General features: G+C 39.0%; 1 protein-coding gene across 1 annotated transcript in view; it reads left to right on the top strand.

Annotated features, from left to right (window-relative positions):
* The first annotated feature begins 1694 nt into the window (after window positions 1-1694).
* Window positions 1695-23605, top strand: part of ATP6V0D2 (ATPase H+ transporting V0 subunit d2) — a 48115-nt gene continuing 26204 nt past the window's right edge. Inside the window, exons 1-2 of the mRNA XM_029222859.1 lie at window positions 1695-1891; window positions 14087-14258. Coding sequence (XP_029078692.1) covers window positions 1762-1891; window positions 14087-14258 — 302 coding nt within the window. The 5' untranslated portion in view covers window positions 1695-1761. The remainder of the gene's footprint in view (window positions 1892-14086; window positions 14259-23605) is intronic.

Genomic DNA, 23605 nt, shown 5'->3' with positions numbered 1-23605 from the left:
CTGCTTATAAATATAAAAAATGGCAAACTGAAGTTTTTCACACACACTCACACAAAATCCATTCTTTTTTGAGCATGTGGACATTCAGGGCTAGTTCTCAGCAAAACTATGAAGACTTTGTGTTGTGCTCTAAATATTTAACAACTGGCTCTCTCCTCAAAATATGTATATATGTTTATCATAAATTTTATGATATAAAAGATGCATATTACCCAATTTACAAATAACAATAAAATAATACTCTTTCTTACAAATCCCATATATTCCATTGATTTTCACAGTATGCTTTCATTTATCTTTGTTCAACTCTAGAATCTGTAGCCAACCTATGGTTGCAATTGACAAACAAGTGTAGTTCCAATGACTGTTGGTTGATCTTTTTATTTACATTAATGAGTAGGACAAAAATGAAACAATGAAGTCATATGTAATGTGCGTGGCTTCTTTGCTGAATAAACCAGTTTTTTGAATACTGAAAGACTATTTCTTCAAATTATTTGCAATTCACAATGTAACTGTAACAGGAAAGGGGACGGGCCCCTTCCAGGGCCAGAAAGTGAGCTCTTGTCTAATACTCGGAAATGGATTGTCTGAGGAGACACACGTACTGACAAAGCAAAAGATTTTATTGGGAAGGGGCACCTGGGCGGAGAGTAGCAGGGTAAGGGAACCCGGGAGAACTGCTCTGCCACATGGCTCACAGTCTTGGAAATACTGAGAAGAGACTGGAGAATTTCTGGCACCTTAACTTCAATTAAGAATTTGACACAATATATATGAAAGTGAAATACTACATATGTAAAATAGTGTTCAGGATATTTGATACAATTTTAGAGCTAAGTGTAAGGGAGAACAAGCATTCCTTTTGGGAGCATGAAACAACAATTACGTCCTGGCTTAATTAAGCTGTGCATTTTGAGCTGCCTCCCGACTTCTGAGAGCTGGTTCCTTATTTGTGATTTGAGTAATAATACTATCAGTTCAGATACTCGTCTGAGTATCCTGAGATCCAAATGGGAAAAAGAAAATGACGAGCGCCTTGTAAATGGTCAGATTTTGCAAAGGTAGTGGCTTATTATTAAGAATCACAACACTGTGTATCAGCTCCCAGGATTGTTTTCTGGTCTCTGCCTCTAACGACAGGGTGCGGGGAGGGAAGCAGCTATGAACCTTTGACCAGGTTAAGGCATTACTAGTCATTGGTTTTACAAACAAGGTGCTGCTGAATTAGCTTCTCAGGGTTCATCCAAACTGCCTGCTCACGTTTGCTCTGTTTACATATAAGTTAATTAAAAAAAAAAAAAGTCCTCTCTTCTTATTGATAGTCCTCAGGACACTTAGGACAAATGTAATTTACAATTGAAAGCTCAGAAGCTCAGATGGGGAAGGAATGTTTACACAACATTCTGCTGTAGCTAGGGTTCCAATAGCAAAGCGGGGAAGGGGCCATTTGCTCTCGCAGGGAAGGAGCCCTGACCCCCCCCTTCTCACGACCCTCCTCTCCCAGCAAGGGTTTGCTCCCGGGTGCACTCGGGTTATCTAGCTGACTCACTGTTGATGTAAAAACAGGGCTGGGCAGGCTATATTGAAAGCCACTGAAAGCGGAGGAAACTAGTCACGAAACCCCGACTATCAGCTGAGAGATCGCTTCCCGGTAACCCCGGAGTACTGCTAGCACTCTTTCCAGACTGGTGCACGTCCTCGGGGTCTGCCAGGGACGCAGAGCTGTTTCAGCCCCTCTCGGCCGCGACCGCTTCCCCCATGCTTGAGGGCGCCGAGCTGTACTTCAACGCGGACCATGGCTACCTGGAGGGCCTGGTGCGAGGATGCAAAGCCGGCCTCCTGACCCAGCGGGACTACATCAACCTGGTCCAATGTGAGACCCTGGAAGGTAAGCGCCGCTCTTCTCGCCGTTTAAAAAGGAAAAAAGGGATTGATGCTGCCCACTGGAAGCATGGACCAGGGGCCTGGGAATCCAGGGCGGGTTCTTAGGCCCAGGGTCCAGACTTCAGGGGTCATTGACTTCATTGAACTTGGACGAGGAAAAAATATTACACCTCTATTTTCAGTATTCTCTAAGTAAAATGTAGCATTTCCTTTCATTATGAATGTAGGCAACAAATCACGGCGGTTAGTACTTTGTCACCAACAGATATTCAGTGTTTTCATATCCTCATACAGTTCTTACAGATACATTGAGATATCATTTATGTTTTCACTATTTCAAAATTATACTAGATATTGCACTCATCCTTGATATTTAATGTCTTAATAAAGAATCATGTTATTACACATTTTAAAATATCTTAATAGCTATGTTTTAAAATATTTGGTTTCCTTTGTAATACTATGTATTTTCGTTCTACATATTTATTTATTTTTGGCTGCCTTGGGTCTTCGTTGCTGCGTGTAGGCTTTCTCTAGCTGCGGCGAGCGGGGGCTACTCTTCGTTGCTGTGAGTGGGCTTCTTATTGCGGTGGTTTCTCTTGTTGCGGAGCCCTGGCTCTAGGCACGTGGGCTTCAGTAGTTGTGGCATGTGGGCTCAGTAGTTGTGGCTCACGGGCTTAGTTGCTCCGCGGCATGTGGGATCTTCCCGGACCAGGGCTCAAACCCGTGTCACCTACATTGGCAGGTGGATTCCCAGCCACTGCGTCACCAGGTAAGTCCCTCGTTCTACATATTTATAAATATTATCTGGAGAAGGATATCACCAAACTGTTCAGGGATCCATGGCCAAAAAAAAATAATAATAATACCCTAAACCTTGGTCTAGAGAATTTTCTTCTATTTTACTTACCAGTATCTATTAACATGAGAGTATGCATATTTGAGGTTTGTCTTTAATGGAGCTTAAGAAAAAAATCAAGAGGCATGGTATGTGGTGAGGCCATCCTAGATTCAAAAGTCCTGACTTTGACCTCTGCCAAGAATAGGTAGGTGACTTGGGGCTGAAAGCCTCTGAGCCTGATTCCTTATTTGTAAAACTTGATGGTAACGCCTGCTTTGCTGAGTTGTTTGGAGAAATAAATAAGGCAGGACATGAGAGAATGTGTTAAGAACTGTGAAGCACTCTACAAATGGAAATTATCTCTTTTTTTTAACCACTTTATGAGGTATGATTGACATGCAAAAAGCTGTACATATTTAATGTATACAACTTGATGAGTTTAGAGATAGGTATACACCTGGGAAATCACCACAATCTATGCCACAAACCTATCCATCACCTCCAAAGGTTTCCTCCTGCCCTCTTTTATTACTCTGTGTGTGTGTGTGTGTGTGTGTGTGTGTGTGTGTGTGTAAACTATAGGCTTTATGCTCTACAGTAGATTTCTAGGACTTATTCATCTTGTATAATCAACACTTCGTATCCTTCTCCTCATTCCCCCCCCCATTCTGGAAATTATCTTTTTCTTAAAAAAGAAATTATTTATTTTAAATATTTATTTATTTATTATTTTTTTGGCTGCGTGGGGTCTTAGTTGTGGTACGTGTGCTTCTCTCTAGTTGTGGCACACGGACTCCAGAGCACATGGGCTCAGTAGTTGCGGCACAAAGGCTTAGTTGCCCCACTGCATGTGGGACCTTAGTTCCCCAACCAGGGATTGAACAAGCATCCCCTGCATTGCAAGATGGATTCTCAACCACTGGAATACCAGGGAAGTCCCTGGAAATTATCTTTAAGCTACAGTATTTTCAAAGGCTTACCAAAGATTTCACATTTAAATATATAGTATTTTTATTATTAAAAACACTACATTTGTTTACTTTGAAACATGCTTATAAAATTAATATAATAATGTCAATAATAGGGTGCTTTAAAACTTCTAGATTATTCTAGAAAAAAAAAGAAAGCACTAAGGATCAAGACTGCCGGGAAGAGTATTAGAAGGCAAAATAAAACAAAAACTCGGAGGTGACTTTGCAGGCTTCTCAAGTAGGGCTGATGTTCCTGAGGTCACTTTATGGTTCTGACCAGTTAGAGCCAGAGTTAAGGTAGAACTGCCCAAGTTGAGGGAGACCCTCTCCTTTCATAAGCAATGGAAACAGCTAGACAAATCTTGTAGATGATACCTAATTCTGTTGGCTACAAAAAATTACAATATAATCCCCAATCCTAAATCACTTCAGCATATTTAATTAGGAGTTTGGTGTCTGGAGAATGTTAATCATATATATAAAATCAGCATAAATTAAGGTATAAAAAATTAGTGAACACAGAGCATAATGAATGCTTCTGAGAGAAGCCATTTGAATGAATTCTCAATAGTTTTCAGTCAGGCTTTTAAATAGGCTGAGGAATACAAATTTAAACATAAACAATATGTGAAATGTCTTCATGATACAAAGCAAGGTTTAGCCAGCTCACTAAAGAATTCAGAGAAAAACCACCCTCAGCTTCAGTTTGGGGGAGAAGGAAAGGTTTCAGACCCTTTTGAAGACCCGAAGAATGGACTTCTTAGAAAAATACACACAGGTGCATACATATAGAATTTTCCATATAACATCAGGCGGTCATGGACCACCTGAAGTCATCCTGCACCCCGAGTAAGAAACCCTCTTATATACACCATTGCTTTATTGTCATTGTATCTCATGGTTTCTACCTTTCTTTCCTCCCATTAATATATATATTTTTTCAACCATTCGTTTTACAACTGTGTTTGAATCTGTTGCCAATCTGTTCGGAGACTCTTAGGAGTATCAAATATGAGCCATCAAACTATAGGTTATAATGATGCATGAGAAAATCAATCTAAATAAAGTAAGGGTTTCATCTCCTCAGTTAACTGTTGAGGACTCTGAGGCTTAGAGTGGCTGTGACTAATCTAACCACCCTGTCGGGGTGGGGTATGCAGACATCTGCATCTGCTTTTCCACTAAAATGTCTGCCTCCTGAGCATGAATGGAAGATACATGAATAGGTCCATGTTGCTCTCAGCTCCTTTTTTTTTTTTTTTTTCGGTACGCGGACCTCTCACTGTTGTGGCCTCTCCCATTGCAGACCACAGGCTCTGGACACACAGGCTCAGCAGCCATGACTCACGGGCCCAGCTGCTCCGCGGCATGTGAGATCTTCCCGGACCAGGGCACGAACCCGTGTCCCCTGCATTGGCAGGTGGACTCTCAACCACTGCGCCACCAGGGAAGCTCTCAGCTCCATTTTGATATAGAAAATAATGTCTGCCCTGCCTGTTTATTTTAGAAGATGTTGGGAAATAAATCACTTGTGAAAAGTAGTGCAACTGTTGCATCTGTGAATGTACGGAGAGAAACCCAGCCACCTTCCGAGCTGGCTTAAGACATGAAGAGAAGAACTCAAGGACACTCATTGAGACAGAAGTTAAGGATTTTAGGATTTGTTTACTTTCTCACATAATATGCACCATACAAATTATGGGTAAAGAAGAGTAGGTAAAACAGTGTCAGGATAGTATTATGTGTTGAAGCAGGCATTTTCTGTAAAGGAAAGCTAACTTGGCAAAGCTTATATTTGCCTTTAGTCTTTTGAAGTCCTCTAGTCTTTAAAAGAAAAGTGTCCTGATACCAACAAGTTGTTTTAGAACCACTTACCAGGAACATATAAGGTTTCAGGTAAATTTGGAAGAGAGAAACATGAAAATTGTCCAGAGAAGCTTTGAAAAGTCCTAGTATTTATGATTGTGTGAGTGTGGTCAGAAATACTCATCCACTCCAAGGCCTGACCCTGACTAACAGTGACCTGAACCAGTCACTAGGACCCTCTGTGACTCAGTCCTTCCAGGGGACAGGAGAGGAAGCCAGTTCACATGGCCTGTGTCGATGGTACTGCTTGGAGGCTATATTCACATAGAAAATTCTTAAAAAGTAACTTTTAAAACAAGTTCTTTAAAATTAACTTGAACCAAAATAATAATGTTAAAGGGACATGAAATAGTCTTTAGAAGAATTAACACTGCTAATTTTTTTAATTAAAACTTTTTTTAGAGCTGTTGTAGGTTCACAACAAAATTAAGGAGGAAAGACAGAGATTTCCTATATAACCCCTACTCCCACACGTGCATAGCCTCCCCCTTATCAACATCCCGTACCAGAGTGGTGCATTTGTTATAATCAGTGAACCTACACTGATACATGGTAATCACCCAGAGTCCAGAGTTGATAATTCAGTCACACTTGGTGTTGTACATTCTATGGGTTTGGACAAATGGATAACGTGTATCCACCACTATTGTATTATACATAGTATTTTCACTGCCCTAAAATTCCTCTATACTCTGACTATTCTCCCCCTCCCTGACCCCCAGCCCGGCAACCACTGATCACTTTACTGCTTCCTTAGTTTGGCCTTTTCCAGAATGTCACATAATTGGAATCATACAGTATGTATGTAGCCTTTCCAGACTGGCTTCTTTCACTTAGTGACATACCTTTGAAGACCCTCCATGTCTTTTCATGGCAACATTGCTATTTTCATCAGATTTTTTTGTTTAATTACAAACAAGACTTTGTAAGTATTCTTTCTTCTTCAGAAAAAGGACAAAGTGGTAAAATGAATACTTCAGAGCTTTAGAATTTAGTAAGAAATAGCCTTTTCTAAAATTTATGGTGAAAGTGATCTCTGGCTCTCAGGGTGTGGTAAGAGCGCTCTGGACCCAGCCTTTACCTCATCCTCTTTGCCATCATTTTTGGGAAGGGGATGAGAGGAGGTGATTATAGCTCACGAACAATTATTTCCTTTTCAAGGGACATGACCTTCATTACTTTCCAACTGTGTCTTCACATGGGAATTAATTCATATATTAAGCACTTTCCCTTTAGAGCCGAGGAAGTAAAGATGGAAAAGAAATAGTCCCTGCCCTAAAAGGGCTCCAACTCTAGAGAATAAAAATATTGAAAAAATAAGAATCCCTTAATGATAGCAGTTGGGCCTCAAAATTCCATATGCATGTACATTTGACCTGGTACTTCATGTAGCATTGTTGGGAATAGCAGAAAATGAAAAACAAATAAAATGTCCATTGGCAGGGAACTGGTTAGATAAATTATGGAACAGTCACGTAATGAGATATTCTGCAGCTACAAAAAGAAAGAAAGAAAAGAAAAAAAGAAATAAAAGAAAAGAGCATGAGGACACACTCTAAGAGGACTGATATGGAAAGATAGGTGAGATGTATTAAGTGAGGAAAGCAAGGGGAAGAACTGTGTAGCATACGGATACTCTTTACTGAAAAAGGCAGATACATTTAAAATATATTTTCTATATGATTGTCTCGATACAAAGAAACTGTGAAAGGATTCAAATGAAACTAAAACTAGTAATTTACTGGGGCTAGTAATGAGTGGTGGGGGTGGTGGATAGGTAGGTGACAAGTAGGAAACCTTTCATTGTTTACCTGTATTTATACCTGCTACCTATTTTTTTTAATTTTATTTATTTATTTATGGCTGCATTGGGTCTTCATTGCTGCGCGCAGTCTTTCTCTAGTTGTGGCGAGCAGGGGCTACTCTTCGTTGCGGTGCGTGGGCTTCTCATTGCGGTGGCTTCTGTTGTTGCGGAGCACAGGCTTTAGGCACACAGGCTTCAGTAGTTGTGGCATGCTGGCTCAGTAGTTGTGGCTTGCGGGCTCTAGAGCACAGGCTCAGTAGCTGTGGCGTACAGGCTTAGTTGCTCCGTGGCATGTGGGATGTTCCCAGACCAGGGCTCGAACCCGTGTCCCCTGCATTGGCAGGCGGATTCTTAACCACTGTGCCACCAGGGAAGTCCCCCTGCTACCTACTTTTAAATTTAAAAATTCATATAGAAGGAAGACTCTTATTTCAAAGGGCTTTCACCAAGCTCCTTTAGACATTATTTGTACCTCTAATTATAGTAATTATTTTCTCTGCCTTGTATTAAAAATGCATATACAATACCATCACTTTTCTGTTCAAAAATACTTTTGTCAGGCAGGATAAACTTCACTCAGTTTAAAAGCTGGAGCAGTCTGTCCTGTCTCTACCTGGTAAGCATTTCCTCAGAACCCTTCTTCCCTTCTACAGTTATTCCTTCAGCCGCAAATTCCATTCACCATCCTGCTTGCCTGGAGAACACCCATTCCTCTTTAAAGTCTCCACTTCCGAGTCAATTTCTCTATAAACCCTTTTCTACTGTATCCCTATTGGGACAGAATTGACTACTTTCAATTTTGTGCTCTATTGTGCCTTGTAATGGACCTAATTCTGTGTAACATCTGTGATATTTGCGTTAAGTATGTCACCCTGGGGCAGGACATTTGTCTCGTTTATCTATTTAGTCCCCTGAATTATCAGTTAAGGGCTTACCTCCTGAATGAATAAATGAATCTATCCCCTCCTAAATTTAAGCCTTAAGGGCAGAAACTATAAATATGTCTGGTGACAGAGGTGTTCATTAACTAGGTGGGAGAATCCTTTCACAATGTAAATGTATATCAGATCACCACAATGTACACTTTAAATGTCTTACCATTTTAGTTGTTGGTTATACTTCAATAAAACTGAATTTTTTTTAAAAAAAAGACTTTTTTTTAAGGGTAGAAACCACACCGTATACTTTTTTGTCTCCTAGCTTCTCTAGCCCAAGGCTATGTTTTGCACACAGTAAGAATCTGAAAATACACATTAGAAATGTCTGCATGTTTGAGTTTAAGTCCTGGCTCTTCTACTTTCTGGCTCTGGGGTGTTAAGCCAGCTGCTTAACTTTTAGTCATGGTACTTTCTTATCTGATGCTTAGATGGTATCTCCCTGGCCTAACTCCCAGTTACCAGGGGAGTTAGAAATTTCTGAAGATGTTTTGTAAACTGTAAACCATAAGAATTCCTGGGAAGTCATAAGAACACCCCCTGAACTGCAGTGTATATACAACAAGAATTAATTTACCCTCTTCTGCTGGACTTTTGAATCCCTAAAATAATCCTTCCATTTCTTAGTTATGGTTAATGGTGTTTGGTATATGATTCTAAGTAGCTGATTCTATTTGTCTTCAAAAGCACTGGTTTGTTTTGGAAATATTCATTCTATAAATAAAACAATTAAAAATATAAGAAGAGTTTAAACCTATAGATAGAAAATATATTTGAAAGTGAACCAAATCTTGAAAGACAGTAGGTTGGGAAAATGCCAGTGAGATAAGGCATAGGAGGTGGGTGGAGGGGAGTTGATATGGCAAGACATTCTAGGTTCTTGGGAAGAATTAATGAACTATAGATAGAAAACAATAAAAGCATATGGGTGAGGAGTGAAGCAGTTTGGCTGCAATACTAGCATACTTGGAGAATAAGGCAAGAATTTAGGTTGGGAAATTTTTTGAAGGCCCTTGAAAGTCTAATTATGGAGCTTCAAAATATCGGATGAGGAGGTACGTTTGAATCTTCAGTCAAATACTTGTAAGCATAGACAACATGAACAAGTTATTTCTCTGAGCATCGGTTTCTTCATCCATGTTTTTGTTTTGTTTTGTTTTGTTTTTTTCGCGGTACGCGGGCCTCTCACTGCTGTGGCCTCTCCCGTTGCGGAGCACAGGCTCCGGGCGCGCAGGCTCAGCGGCCATAGCTCACGAGCCCAGCCACTCCGCGGCATGTGGGATCCTCCCGGACCAGGGCATGAACCCGTGTCCCTTGTATCGGCAGGCAGACTCTCAACCACTGCGCCGTCAGGGAAGCCCGGTTTCTTCATCTATGAGATGGGGATTATTGTTAAGGTTGAGAGATAATGTATATTAAAATCACTGTCAGTGGTAAAATACTCTGCAAATATTATGCAAGTTGCTTTTAATCTGCCTAAAACTCAGTAGTTCCAAGCTACTTATAAGATCATTATAAGATCAAAATATTTCTTAGGAAATATTCTTTGAGGCATGGAATACATGGAGAGAAACAAGTCTGGAAGAATCTATTAAGAGATTGCCACGGTGAGCTAGGTTTATGATATGGTCATTCTAAATGGGGGATATAAGGAGAGGAAATCCAGGAAGATATTAAGGAACAATGCAGGGGATTTGGAGTTAATAAAGCATCAAAGAGGACTTGAAGTTTTATCACCATGAGAATGGAAGTACATTAGCAAAAATTGAGGAAGAAGCGTCTGGTTTTATAGATCCTGATATGTTTATTAAAATCTGAGTAATTATATGATGGTAGATTCCAATATATTATTTAAGAGAATTCTGGTTTAGAGAATAAAAATCAAAGTCTTAGCCAACTGAATCGAATTACTTTGGAAGTAGATGGGTACAAGTGAGGAAAAAAAAGGCTCTTCACCTACATCATCTTTTAAAATCCCCACAACAACCCAAAAGCATAGTTTCTATACCTATTTTGTAGATGAGGAAACTGAGTTCAGAAAGGTCAAATAACTTTCATAAGTTAAGTGCCAGCAGAGTGTGGTGAAGAGGCAGGGGGCTGCTCAAAGATAGCACCATTCACAGGTACCTCTGAAGGTGCTTCCTTGGCATAACCTACCTGGAGTGTGAAAGGTCTGGACATTCATTTTTATAGAGTATCGACAGGAAGCTGCACAGAAAAAAAAGACCTATCCAACAAATTAATAAAGAAGAGGTAACAACCAGATTGTTGTCCTGCCTCACTGGCCAAGAGATCTCAGATAATTCCCTGAACCCAGTGGACTGCAACCCACAGAAGATGCATTTTTACTTTATGACCCCATGTACACACATGCGGGCATATTTCATATACACTACTTTGGATGATATACTCAGATATTTGTTATAATAGCTCAATCTGTTCTCTTTATGTTATTACATCTGGGACCTATAAAATTGATTTAGTTGGTAGTGATCTCACAGTTCTTCATTTAAATAAAAAAAGCCACTTGACACACTACTCTGGATAAGAAAAGAGTGTAATTTTCCAAAGTGTGCTCTGTGGGTGTCTCCGTTGATTTCTGGTGTCTTGGGAGGTTCTGTACCATACTCTTTCCAAAGAAATCATTCAAATTAATGTATTAAAGGCTTTCAGTTCCTGCAGTTAAGAAGCTTTTTTATTCCAAATGTATTTGACCACAAAGCTCTATTCATCACATACCTATTTAGATAAGCATTTAGGGAAATGTGAGGAAAAATACGTGATCCTATTTTTAAAACTATAAAACTATAAGCATTATTGTCATTACTGACAGATAATGATATTGTCCGAGCAAATATTTCAGGTCGTAAGCTTTTCTTAGGATCTGATTGCAAGTGTCCCTTGGATCACCTTGGGGCTGGTGAGACAGGGCTCCTTCTATCTCAACTGTCTCTCCACCAAGCACAGTATTACAAGATTGCTTACAGGGTCTGAAACACTTGAGACTTTTTTTTTTATATAAATTTATTTATTTTACTTATTTATTTTTGGCTGCATTGGGTCTTCATTGCTGCACTCGGGCTTTCTCTAGTTGCTGGGAGTGGGGGCTACTCTGTTGTGGAACACGGGCTCTAGGCACGCAGGCTTCAGTAGTTGTGGCACACGGGCTTAGTAGTTGTGGCTCTCGGGCTCTAGAGCGCAGGCTCAGTAGTTGTGGCACACGGGCTTCGTTGCTCTGCCTCACGTGGGATCTTCCTGGACGAGGGATTGAACCTGTGTCCCCTGCATTGGCAGACGGATTCTTAACCACTGCACCACCAGAGAAGCCCTGAAACACTTGAGGCATTTAATTTCAGAATCTCACTGGCAGCTGAAAGGTTTGGAAGTTATTTTGCTTAAAAGAACCATATGTCACATGAGCAATATACCATGGTTTTGGAAGAAATACCATTTGTGTCACTTCTGTTGGCAAATATTCCTCAGTGCTGAGAAGGCAAACTGTCAAACTGTATAAAAGTCTGACTGTCAATGTAAAAGCCAAAGAAGACATAACAAAAGAGTATGATTTTTTTTAATTAACTTAATTAAATAGGTAATTGAGCAATTAAATTCTGCAGCCAATCAGATGAAGAGCATTTCTGTTGCATGACCTACTCCAGACACTGAGGAAGAATGCCTGTCTGCTGAATCTCAGAGACTCAAGAACCACTTGAGTGCCTAACTGCAAATCCACCCTCCCATCAGCTTACAGAGCAATTAGTTCATAGCCCACAGGGGCTCCCTGTTATCCTCAGGATCAAGGAAGTCACACCAAGCCTTCCTGGGGACAGCCCCTGCTTATTTCTCTGTCTTCACTTCTTACCCCTCCTTCTCTCCTACTAAGTGCTTCAAACCACCAAACTGAACTGTTTTGAGTTTCTTGCACCCACCATACCCATACTAATTCATGGAATGCCTTCCTTGCGCTCTTACATAGCACCTTAAGGCTCACCTCTGGCTTAACCTTCTTCTGGAAACTCTCCTAGGATTTTTTGCTCTCATCCCTATGCATCTTGCTCTTATTTTCTACGTTCCCATATATCAAGGTTCTTATCTTTATCACTGAATTTAGTTGTTTGCATCATCTGTTTATCATGCCTCTACCTCCACCAGATTGTGAGTTTCCTTGAAGATGAGGAATATGTCTTGTCCATTTTGGGCCTCCTGTGGTAACAGCACATAACAGATGCTTAATAAATGTTCGAATGAAAAATACAGTAAGATCCAGGATGCTATATTGTCTCCGGTTGTGTGCTAGATGGTGCCAAAGACATTTCTTTTTTTTTTTTTTTTGCGATACACAGGCCTCTCACTGTTGTGGCCTCTCCCGTTGCGGAGCACAGGCTCCGGACGCGCAGGCTCAGCGGCCATGGCTCACAGGCCCAGCCGCTCCGCGGCATGTGGGATCTTCCCAGACCGGGGCACGAACCCGTGTCCCCTGCATCGGCAGGCGGACTCTCAACCACTGCGCCAACAGGGAAGCCCCCAAAGACATTTTTGATATTCAGATATTTAAGAACACTTATACGTTGGGTACTGCACAAGGAACCAAAAGATAAAAGATATAACTAAAAGATATAATGAAGAAAGCAGAACTGCATTTTTGGAGTTAACATATTAAGACTTTATAATATTCTGGGACAGGAGCTGTGCTAGAAATATTATCCAAGTACTTTGAAATTCAGCGTGAGATTGAATAATTCTGCCAGACAGAATTAAGGCTTTACAGAACAACTGATAATCTGATTTAACTAATTGACAATAAATTACAGACTTTTAAGATATGAGGCTGGCTTTGAGGCCATTTATCAACGTGATTTTGAGCAAGCTATTAAGCTCTCTGAGCTTCAGGGTTCTTATCTGTAAAAGGGGCTAAAAATCATTCCTAACTCATAGGGTTGCCATGTATAGTAAATGAGATAATACACACTTGATACAATGCCTGATATGCAATAAGCGCTCAATCACTGGTAACTATTATTTTAATGCTGAAGGATACATTATAATGAGCAATCTGAAAAGGGCAGGGGGCCAACTCTATAGAGTTAGATGGGATCAGTATTAACAGAAGTGTAGGACTGGAAAACAAATGGTTTGTTCAGGATGAAGTGACAATAAATGAAATCAATTAAGTTATCTGGCAACCAAAAACATTGCCATTTAAAGGACATCTAACATGGTCCCATGGAAATGATGTTGGAATTCAAGAGTAAGGAGACCCATCTCCTAGTTTAAGCTCCACTACTATATAACTCCCATTTAGACCTGCTGAAACTCAACTTCTTCATCTGTAGTCAAAGGATATTGGTGGCTGCCCTCCCATACCCATGGTAAATATTAGTAATAAACTTTTCTTTTCCATCAAGCTGCGATGGAGGCTTAGTATCCTCAAACAGTTTTCCTAGCACTATTTTCAAATGACTAAGTTGGCTCAGGTAAAACCAATTTGCAATCTCTGGACTAGGTGGTTTTTTATGTTCTTTTGAGCTGTGCTAAATAATTCTAGAATTTTTCAGGTAATTAAAAATTGTTATATCGTACTAGACTGTGTTAACATGAATTTTTTATTGCTTTAGAGATTGATGCTCAAATCTAAATCATATGTAGATCTTATGTTAAGGTCTAATAAGATAATAATTAAATATGCATTTGTCATAAAGTTACCGTACTTTCAATTAATGTTGTAAAGGTTATTCATGCATGTTCAAAATTTAACCTGATTTGGGGTTTCATTTAATTTCAGATCTGAAAATTCATCTCCAGACCACTGATTATGGCAACTTCTTGGCTAACCAAACAAATCCTCTTACTGTTTCCATTATTGACACAGAGATGAGAAAAAAGCTATGCAGAGAATTTGAGTATTTCCGGAATCATTCCCTGGAGCCCCTGAGCACCTTTTTCACATACATGACGTAAGTGATAGCAGGAGGCCCTACTCCTCCCCAGTGTGATTGTGCAAACAACCCCGAACAGTTAACAGGTGGGGTGTTAGGCTGACATGAGGCTTAAGACCTCTTCTACTGTTTGAAAGTTTGAATACATTTAAATTTGAGCAACTGATAAGCTCACAGAGCTGCATTTTCACTGTTAGAATATAGATTTCATTTATTTATAAACATGATTAGATAGGTGGCGATGGCCTCCGTGTAAAGCAGTGTTTTCAGTTTTCATTCTAAAAAATAAGTACTGCTGATGCGTGAAGGTAGATATGCGACATTTTCAGATCACTTGTCAGGGTGGGGTTGAAATATCACAGCTACCCTTTCCTGATTCCTCTTCAACAGCATAAGGAGTTCCCATCACAGTTATATGTGTTTTATTTTTAATCCCTCTCCATCACCAGTGGTTCCAATCTTTCAGTGTGAAGGCCCTTCTTTTTAAAAAATGTTTGAACTTCTACACAATAGCAAATTGTATTTCTTAATCCAGTTAATAGATTATATCCAGCGCTCAAAACTTTGGGCCTCTCTAGTTGTCTTAGCTGACAAACTGGGAACAAACGCCCGCAATGGATGAGCTGTTTATCATGTATATACAATTTAGATGTAATATACAAAGTTATGATTACTAGATCCAGGGCCTCGACTGGTTGAGAAAGGCATAAAATAAAAATATCCCTTTATTCCACATGTCCCCTCCTTCCCCACTCAGTTCCATTCCCTAAAAGTAGGTACTTCTCAGTTTCTTATTATTTTTTTTTAAAAAAATGTACATTGTGTATGTATATTGATGCACATTCAACCCACCCTACCCTCACATTTTCAATTTATACAAACGGAATCAGTTTTTTCCCACTTAATATTTGTTAGAAATATCCTCATCAATGTCATACTTTTTTAAATAACTGCGTAGAAGTCCGTGTTTTGTACATATCATGACTCCATTTATCAGGCATTTATTAACAACTAACTAACTTTTTTTAATTACAAAATGTTTTGCAGCTAGCTTATTACTGTGTAGGTCTTGAATTTGTTTCTAAGCTAAATTTCTAGCAGTGTGAGTAGTGAATCAAAGGAATGCCCCGTTCTTTTTTGTTTTTTTTTGTTTTTTTGTTTTTTTAACAGGAATGCCCCGTTTTTATCTTAACAAAATTTGCTAAGTTGAACCATCCCAACAGCGCATGAGAAGACCTGCAGCCCTAACCATTACCAACATCACATACTACCTTCTTAAGTTTTGCCCTTCCAATAGGTTAAAAACTGTATCTCTGCTTTAATTTATATATTTTTATTAGCAAAAGGGAACATCTTTTCATACTTAACTAGTCATGTGTATTTGCTACCCAATCAAATACTTTTATTTGCTACGTGACCAAATACTTTGTCTATTTTTTTTTATTGAGGTATTCAGCATTTTTTGTTTATATATAAAAGCTCTTTTTAAATTAAGAAAGTTAACCTTTCATCATATGGGTTGAAAATTTATTTTCTCAGTTTGATATAATTTATTTTTATATTGTTTGCTGTAGGAACATTGAAAAATTTTAATTAGCTATTCGGCAGTCTTTTCATTGTACAATCTTTTGATTATTGTGTCCTGCTTAGAAAGGCCTTCTCCACTCCAACTCATCAATAAACTCACCTGTCTTTTCTTCCATTTTTTTGCTGTTGTTGTTGATGTTTCATTTTTTACATTTAAAACTTTGATTCATCTAAAATTTATTTTGCTGTAAGGAATGAGACTAGAGATCCAGCTTAAACTGTTCTTCACACATAGTGATCCAGTTGTTCTGTACCATTTCCGTAAATAAGCAAGTAGAAGAAATGATCATAATTCCAGGCAGGAAGTAACCACTGATGTCCCTGAGACATGTTGTTAGTGCCTGTGTTCCTTGTTTGTGCAGTCAATCCTCCTATCAGCACTATAGTATAGAATTTTATTTATAGGCAAGATACAGATGCTGACATTTTTAAAGACTCCACCAGTATACAACTAGTCAGGGATGAAGATTAGATATGAACTTGGGTCTGACTCAGTCTAAAGCCCAAGCACTTTTTTTGAGAATTCTGGAAGGGCCGACATTGTTGCCAAGCCTGGAAATGGAGTAGAATTTGGAGATTCGGGAGAAGGCTGAACATCTGGGGTTGACGCATGAAGAGGGAAGGATTCTGCCTGCATGAGGAATAACTGGTCAGTTTGGGCTGGAGTAGGCTGTGCAAAAAAGGAAGGAGAGAAATGGGGAAGAGAGACTAGAGAAGTAAATTCCAACCAGATAATGGAGTCTTCAGTGGCCAGGCTAATGAAGCTGGCCTTTATCACATCAGAGTATTTTTCGTGTGTGTGTGTTTTGTTGGTATCTGCAAGACCTTTCCTTAAAAATAAAATCTTTAGCAGAAACCCCAAATGTAGGAGAGATAAAAGAAAAGGCCAGGTTTGTTCCCAAGATTTATTCCTCTCCATAACAGTTGGGGTGAAATAGAATGCACTTGAGCTTTGGACTGAGTCAGGTCCGAGTTTATATCTAATCTTGAATGGCTGCCTGTGAGAGAGGATTTGCAAGCAGGGAAGCCTCCTGCAAAAATGTCTGGCATGGGTAATTATGAAGACATTAAAGATTCCTGAGCTTTAAGACAACATGGCCATAGTTATGTAACAGTAAAAATGATAATCCAAATGCTAGACACCATTTATGAACTATTTCTATATGCCAAGGCTCTGCTAAGTGCTTTACAAATATTGTCTCATTTAACCCTCATGACAAGTCTTATTCAGTTCTGATCATCACCATTTTAAGGATGAGGAAACGAAAACTTAAGTGCAATAACTTGCCTAAGTCACAGATCTAAAAAGTGGAGGAGTCATGATTTGAAATAAATGTTAGCAGTAGGCTTTGTAAAATTATTTTGCTCAGATTTTAGATGAGTTCGGAAAATCTGACCTGTGATGACAGGGGACAGTCCAATTTTAACTGAATGAGAAAGCTGCCAGGCTTTGTACTTTTTAGGTTGCAAGACGATCTCACATGATGAAAATTTTCCCCAAATCTGTGAAGAGATGCTCCAGCTCTAAGAATAACTCTGAGTCATTTGGTCAGTGGTTCCTCTTACGTGATGATTCCATGATTTATTGCTTCCTAATTATAGAATCTTAAACCTGGAAGGAGCCTTAGCATTAATTAGCCTTCTTATTTCACAACAAACTACCATGTCAATCTAGTTAAAATATACTCTGTTTCTAAAAACAATTACTTAAAATTCCAAATATTTCTAGTCATTAGCGATGTTTAAAAACTGTATATAAGAATTCAGACAGTCACAAATACCTGGGTAGAATGTTAATAAAAACTAAGATGTGGAAATGTAGTTTTGGTAGAATCAGTATTGTTAGTAATGGACATGTTTTAATTTATCTTCTGCCTCTCTCTGTCTCTCTGTCTCTCTCTCTCTCAGCTGTAAACTCTTTGAATTAGTTCTTTTAGTATCTCTATCTGGACTTACAAGTATATAATGGGCACTGAATATTTGCTGAATCAATATATAATCCTGTATTTAGCAGTATCTTACACATACATATAGAAACATACTTTCAGACAGTTCAGGATTTTATATTTTATATAGTACTTGAGAATTGGTTATTTACCGGCCAATATGTTAGGGGTAAAAACCAAATGTCATGCCTGCAGGTACATTTTGTGTGACCAGGTCAGTCTTTACAGTAATTTTTAAAAATATATTTAATTAAGGCTTTATCCAATTAGCCACAGTTGCCAGCACTCCCTTTTGTCTTATGATCTTCAGGTATTTAGGTTACTTATCAGACATCTGACCTAGATGTTTTACCTACATCTCTACACAAAGAAGTGTTTATATCTCCAGTTTTCAAACTAGAGAAACTGAGGCTCAACATATTAATGTATATTTCAAGATCACAACATTATTAAGAGATTTGATTTCAGGTCCATCATTCTAGAAAACTAATGATCTTGTACTGGCCCAATAGTTTATAAAAAGGCAAGTAAATCAGAAATATCTGTGGGCCTTTAAACAATAAGTATATTTCTGATCCCTATCCCAGGAGATTCTGATCCAGTTGGCCTTGGAGTGGGGCCCACCTGTATTTTGGAAGGCATGCAGGTTATTCTGATGTGCACCCCTAATTAAAAATGTCCCATTATGGTGCCTCAACTTTATGACTTGGAAGTCACTTTCACAATTATTCTTATGAGTTTTTCACCACAGTTAATTACATGGATAGGATTATCTCCTTGTCAGAGACCAGAGAGCTCAACTGCACTGAAACCTAGGTCTTCTGGATCTCAATCCGTGGTTTGTTCCACCATGTCGTGTGACTTGCCAACACTGGCAGCATCCAGCTGTGCTCTGTAGAACCTAAAGATGTGTCACCATAACAAAAGGTAACAAAGGTATGTGTGCAGGACAGTTGTCCAACAGTTCTGAAACTATTTTTCTTTTAGAACATGTTGCAAAGTCAAGTGTCTGTCTAGTGCCTGTGAACTCCCATCAGATAGGATTACTTCCTGCCCTATTAGGAAATGCCCAGGGCATCATTATGAAAATGATTAAGTCAACCCTAATAGAGATGGTCTAAATTTAAGGTGGTATGATAAATATAATCTAAGCATTGCACATGCGTGTGATATAATTACTGTATATGTAAAACTTGTTTTGAAAATCTGGAATGGATATTTTTAAATGCCTAATAGCAGGAAGATCTGGAGGTTTTATGTACTATAATTATACACAGTGGTATGAAACAAAAGAATGAATCCAATAGCATTTTAATGAAGAGACTATGTAATGTAGGCTTGGATTGTTTTATTTTTCTTCCCTCCTACTCAACACTTTCCAGCAGCATTTCAATTTCTCCTATCTTTTGAGATTAGCCATCTGACTAGAATAACATTTTAATATTCAAAATACTAATTTTATTTTAAGATTGTTTTAATCTCTTGAAATAATCAAATTTTCTCAATATAGGATGACCAAGGAAATATAATATTCAATACTTCACAGTAACATCGACCAAGAATCGTAGGTTAAGGACCATACAGTGAAGAAATCTTTAGAGATTCATTTATGAAAGCTAACCAAAGTTCTTGACTATTCCAGTGACACTTTATAACCCTGCTGTAGGCTTTGAACTGTGCTGTACATTAGGAGGCTGTATACCTTGGTTTGCCCTAAAGGGTTTCTCAGGATGAGGTCTTTTGATGCTCAAACCAGGAAAAACCTCAGCAAACTGGATGAGTTGGTTACCCCATCACTTGTTAGTCAAAACATAAATAACCTAATTCTGAGTCACTAAGAACTTCCATTCTAATGGAGCAAGCATATGTGTCCACAAAGGGTGAAAAGATGACAGAATTAAGCAACAGCTATAATAGAGACTTGAACATTCAATTAGAGGAGTCTGGAGGATGAAATAACTAAATCTGATTTTAAAAGATTTTGCAGAGAAAGTAGAATTTGAACCAGTATTTCAGTGGGCATCTGATTAAAGGAATACGTGTACATCAGTGAGGCATGATAAGATTGTGTATCTTGAGATAAGTCATCTCAGGTGTGGCTGGAGCCCACACAAGAGCAGGAGCATGGACTGGGGAATGAGAGTCAAGAGCCTGACCTGATTTAGGGCTCTGGCCTAAGTCTCTATAAGTAACAATCAAGGAAGGCTTTTCAGAAAGGGTGCTACCATTTCATGCTTCAAGTGCCCAAGTCCTTGTAGCCAGTAAGTAGTAGAAATGCTAAGATGCGACATCAGGGCTCTCCAAATAGCATTTCAAAGCTGCTACTTTTACTTTTTTGTTTGTTTTTACTTTTCAACTCTTATTGCCTTGAAAAGTGAGGGTTAATGATCTGATACATATTTTAGGAAAATGATTCTGTTGGTATTGTGAAAGATGTGTTGAAGAAATGAGGCTTGAAGCAGAGAAACCATAGAGGAAGCTATTTTTAAAGTTTAGAGTGGAAATATTGATAGTAGAGTTAAGAAGGAGGGGACAGTGGTTAGATGCATCTGAGAGGAAGGCAACAGAATTTAGTGTCTTTATTTATGACGAATGAGAGAAAACAGTCAATGATTCCTGGGAATTCTAAGCTAAAGGAAGAAAGAATTTGCAAGTCGGAAGAAGGATTTTGTTATTTCTACTCAAAAAGAATAAGCCCATTTAAGTTAGATAAAATTATATGAATAAATTAATCATTCTTAATCTCACCATGATTTGACATATTTTTATACTCTTTCTATACATTTTAAAAGAAAATCATGTAAAAATAATTTAATTAATTTAAAATATCTATTATCAGCATTTTTTTCAAGTAAGTTTTTCTAATTTTTTTTTACAGTATGGTACCATTTATATGTTTAAGTGGGGGGTTTTGCATATATTTGCTTGTTTGTGTGTGTGTGTATATATATATATATATATATATATATATATTTGTGGGAGATATCAAAGGCACTGATGGAGTTACGCTCCTGGAAGTTTCTTTGCACAATTTTGGTTCCAAACAATTTGTTTCGATTTATTTTCCAAGTAAGACAATTTCAATATACAGAACACTTTTCTTCATTTGGGTTGAGAAATTGTTGTTGTTGTTCTGCTTAACTAGCTATCATAGTTAGTAGGGGGTTATCACATGATTGCCTAAAAGGAGATTCCGAAATGGATTTGAGTACTCAGGGGAGAGAAGGGTAATGATGGTAACAATGTTTTATTGTTTCCTTTTTTATCTTTTAAATTCTGAATCATAGGAGTGTATTACCTAATCAAACTAATAGTTGCTAGTCCAATATCCATAGCTTATACATTACATTTTTTTTTTTTTTTTTTTTTTTGCGGTATGCGGGCCCCTCACTGTGTGGCCTCTCCCGTTGCGGAGCACAGGCTCCGGACGCGCAGGCTCAGCGGCCATGGCTCAGGGGCCCAGCCGCTCCGCGGCATGTGGGATCTTCCCGGACCGGGAACCCGTGTCCCCTGCATCGGCAGGCGGACTCTCAACCACTGCGCCACCAGGGAAGCCCATACATTACATTTTTTATAACAATTTCCCATGTCCAAAGTATGCCATGCTATCTTAATCAGTTTCTGAACTCAGGGAGCAAGTTCAGAGTGAGATGGATACCTGAAAATCTCTCAAAGACCTAAACTTAAGAGCCAGAACTATAAACCCTTAGAAGAAAACATAGGGGAAAACCTTCATGATGTTAGATTTCCCAGTGATATCTTGGCTATGACACCAAAGCACAGGCAATAGAAGAAAAAACAGACAAATTGGAGTTCATCAAAATTGAAAACGTTTGTGCATCAGAGGACACCACTGAAATGACAGTGTTCATTCTTTTCATCTGTCATCTTCCCATTTTTAAGCGCTTTTCTTGGGTGCTTGATAGTTGTTTTTATGGCAGGTCGACATACATAGTTCTCTAAGTTCCTTGGAGGTTTTTTAGTTCTCTTAGCCTGAAGGCCAATTTTCAATTTTCAGTTTCCCTCTGTAAAGTTTGTTTCTTTCACTGAAAACTGTTGCTGTACATCAGTCAAAGCATCATCTTTCCCTGCTTCGATGTTTCTTTCCCGATTCCACTTGCGAAGGTCCTCTTCTTCCTTTGTGCTGTTCTCTAGCTCTACTTCTCTCTTGCTGACCAGTGTGCCAGTACTGGTGGCAGAGGGACTCTTTCTTGAAAATCCTTCGGAATCAGAACCCAATCCTAACATAGCAGTATTTCTAGGGTCCATCACAAGTGTATGTTATTGCCAAGGAATCTTATGAAAATTTTACAGAACTGTGTTCCATAAAAAACAGGGATCTCCAAAACTTTCAACCAGCATCTCTTTCTCGTGTCAGAGGCCAAGGCCGAGAGAGATGAGAGTGCAGGGAAGTGCAGAAGAGGGGGTGGCTGCCACCAGGCTCCTCCGCTTTCCTTGGTCCGCAGCGGATCCCCTCCACTTGTCAGGAGGTGACCAGCGAGTGAGTGGACTTCAGCGGCGTGAGCCCATGCCCCCTCCTTCACCTCCTCTCCTCCCCTCACCCCCTTCCCCCTCTAATATTTTTAAATGTTTATATAGCCTTCCATCTGGTCATGAACATTCTAGATGTTTTGTGACTTCCTTACCTCCAAGTCTGTATAGTATTTAATTTGTTAAATTCTGATTTCAAGAATCAAATTCCCAATAATATTATGAGACTGACTATTTGACAGCACTATGCACTTGTGATTCTGACTCTTTGGCCAGAAAAGTTCTGAAATATAAAGATTGCACCAACTTAAAGGCTTTCTATCCATGTGAATGTTCAATGGGGAACAAGTGCAGGACAAAAATGTCTCAACTCTAGCTGCTGATAAAGCCTTCCTCGTATAAAACTCTCAAGCACTTGAATGGTAAAACACTGGTGCTCTTCTGCAAAAGTGATGCTTGGTCGATCTATAACTGAATGATACTTAATCAGCATAATGTTTATTAAGTTACTGCTATGAGTGAAGGCCTATGCTAGGTTCTAAGATTAGAGATGAATTGAATATAGACTTTGTTCTCTAAGCCAGTAGAAGAGTTACTTAAGGTACAGATTCTAAGACCATTCCTCTAAAAGGTATGTTTTAGTAGGTTCTGGACTGTGATCTAGGAATCTGCACTTTCAATAAGCCTTTCAATCAGGTGACCCTGATGCACGTGAGAAATTCTTACAGCCAGTAGGTAGGTTCTCTGTCTACAATACACCAGTTGTGAGACCCTGAAAAGAGTTCCTGAATCACTCAAAACCTTGGTTTCCTCATCTAAAATAATAATTATTATATTAAATTTAGAGTTGTGAGTTTAATTGAAAGTAGAACATTATTTTGTGAGGCCAGTGAAATGAAATACAGGGTCCTTGTTAAAAAATGTTTAGTAGGGCTTCCCTGGTGGCGCAGTGGTTGAGAGTCCGCCTGCCGACGCAGGGGACACGGGTTCGTGCCCCTGTCCGGGAGGATCCCACATTCCGCGGAGCGGCTGGGCCCGTGAGCCGTGGCCGCTGAACCTGCGCGTCCGGAGCCTGTACTCTGCAACGGGAGAGGTCACAGCAGTGAGAGGCCCGCGTAACACACACACACAAAAAAAATTTTTTAGTAATTTCAGGAGAACAACAGCAGAGAATTAAACCAAGCACAGGGCCCTTCTAAGTGTGGAATCCTGTGTGACTATACAAATCGTACATCCATGAAACTGGCTGATTGAAAAATATGCACATATATAATACATAAATAAATCTACACATACAACATATCCACATATACACAAAAAATGTAGCTAACTTTATGCATT

The sequence above is a fragment of the Monodon monoceros genome, unplaced genomic scaffold (assembly GCF_005190385.1).
Source record: "Monodon monoceros isolate NGI ecotype Baffin Bay Population unplaced genomic scaffold, NGI_Narwhal_1 Super_Scaffold_14, whole genome shotgun sequence".
NCBI classification, from domain to species: Eukaryota; Metazoa; Chordata; class Mammalia; order Artiodactyla; family Monodontidae; genus Monodon; species Monodon monoceros.
This window is presented reverse-complemented; position numbering and strand designations above follow the sequence as displayed.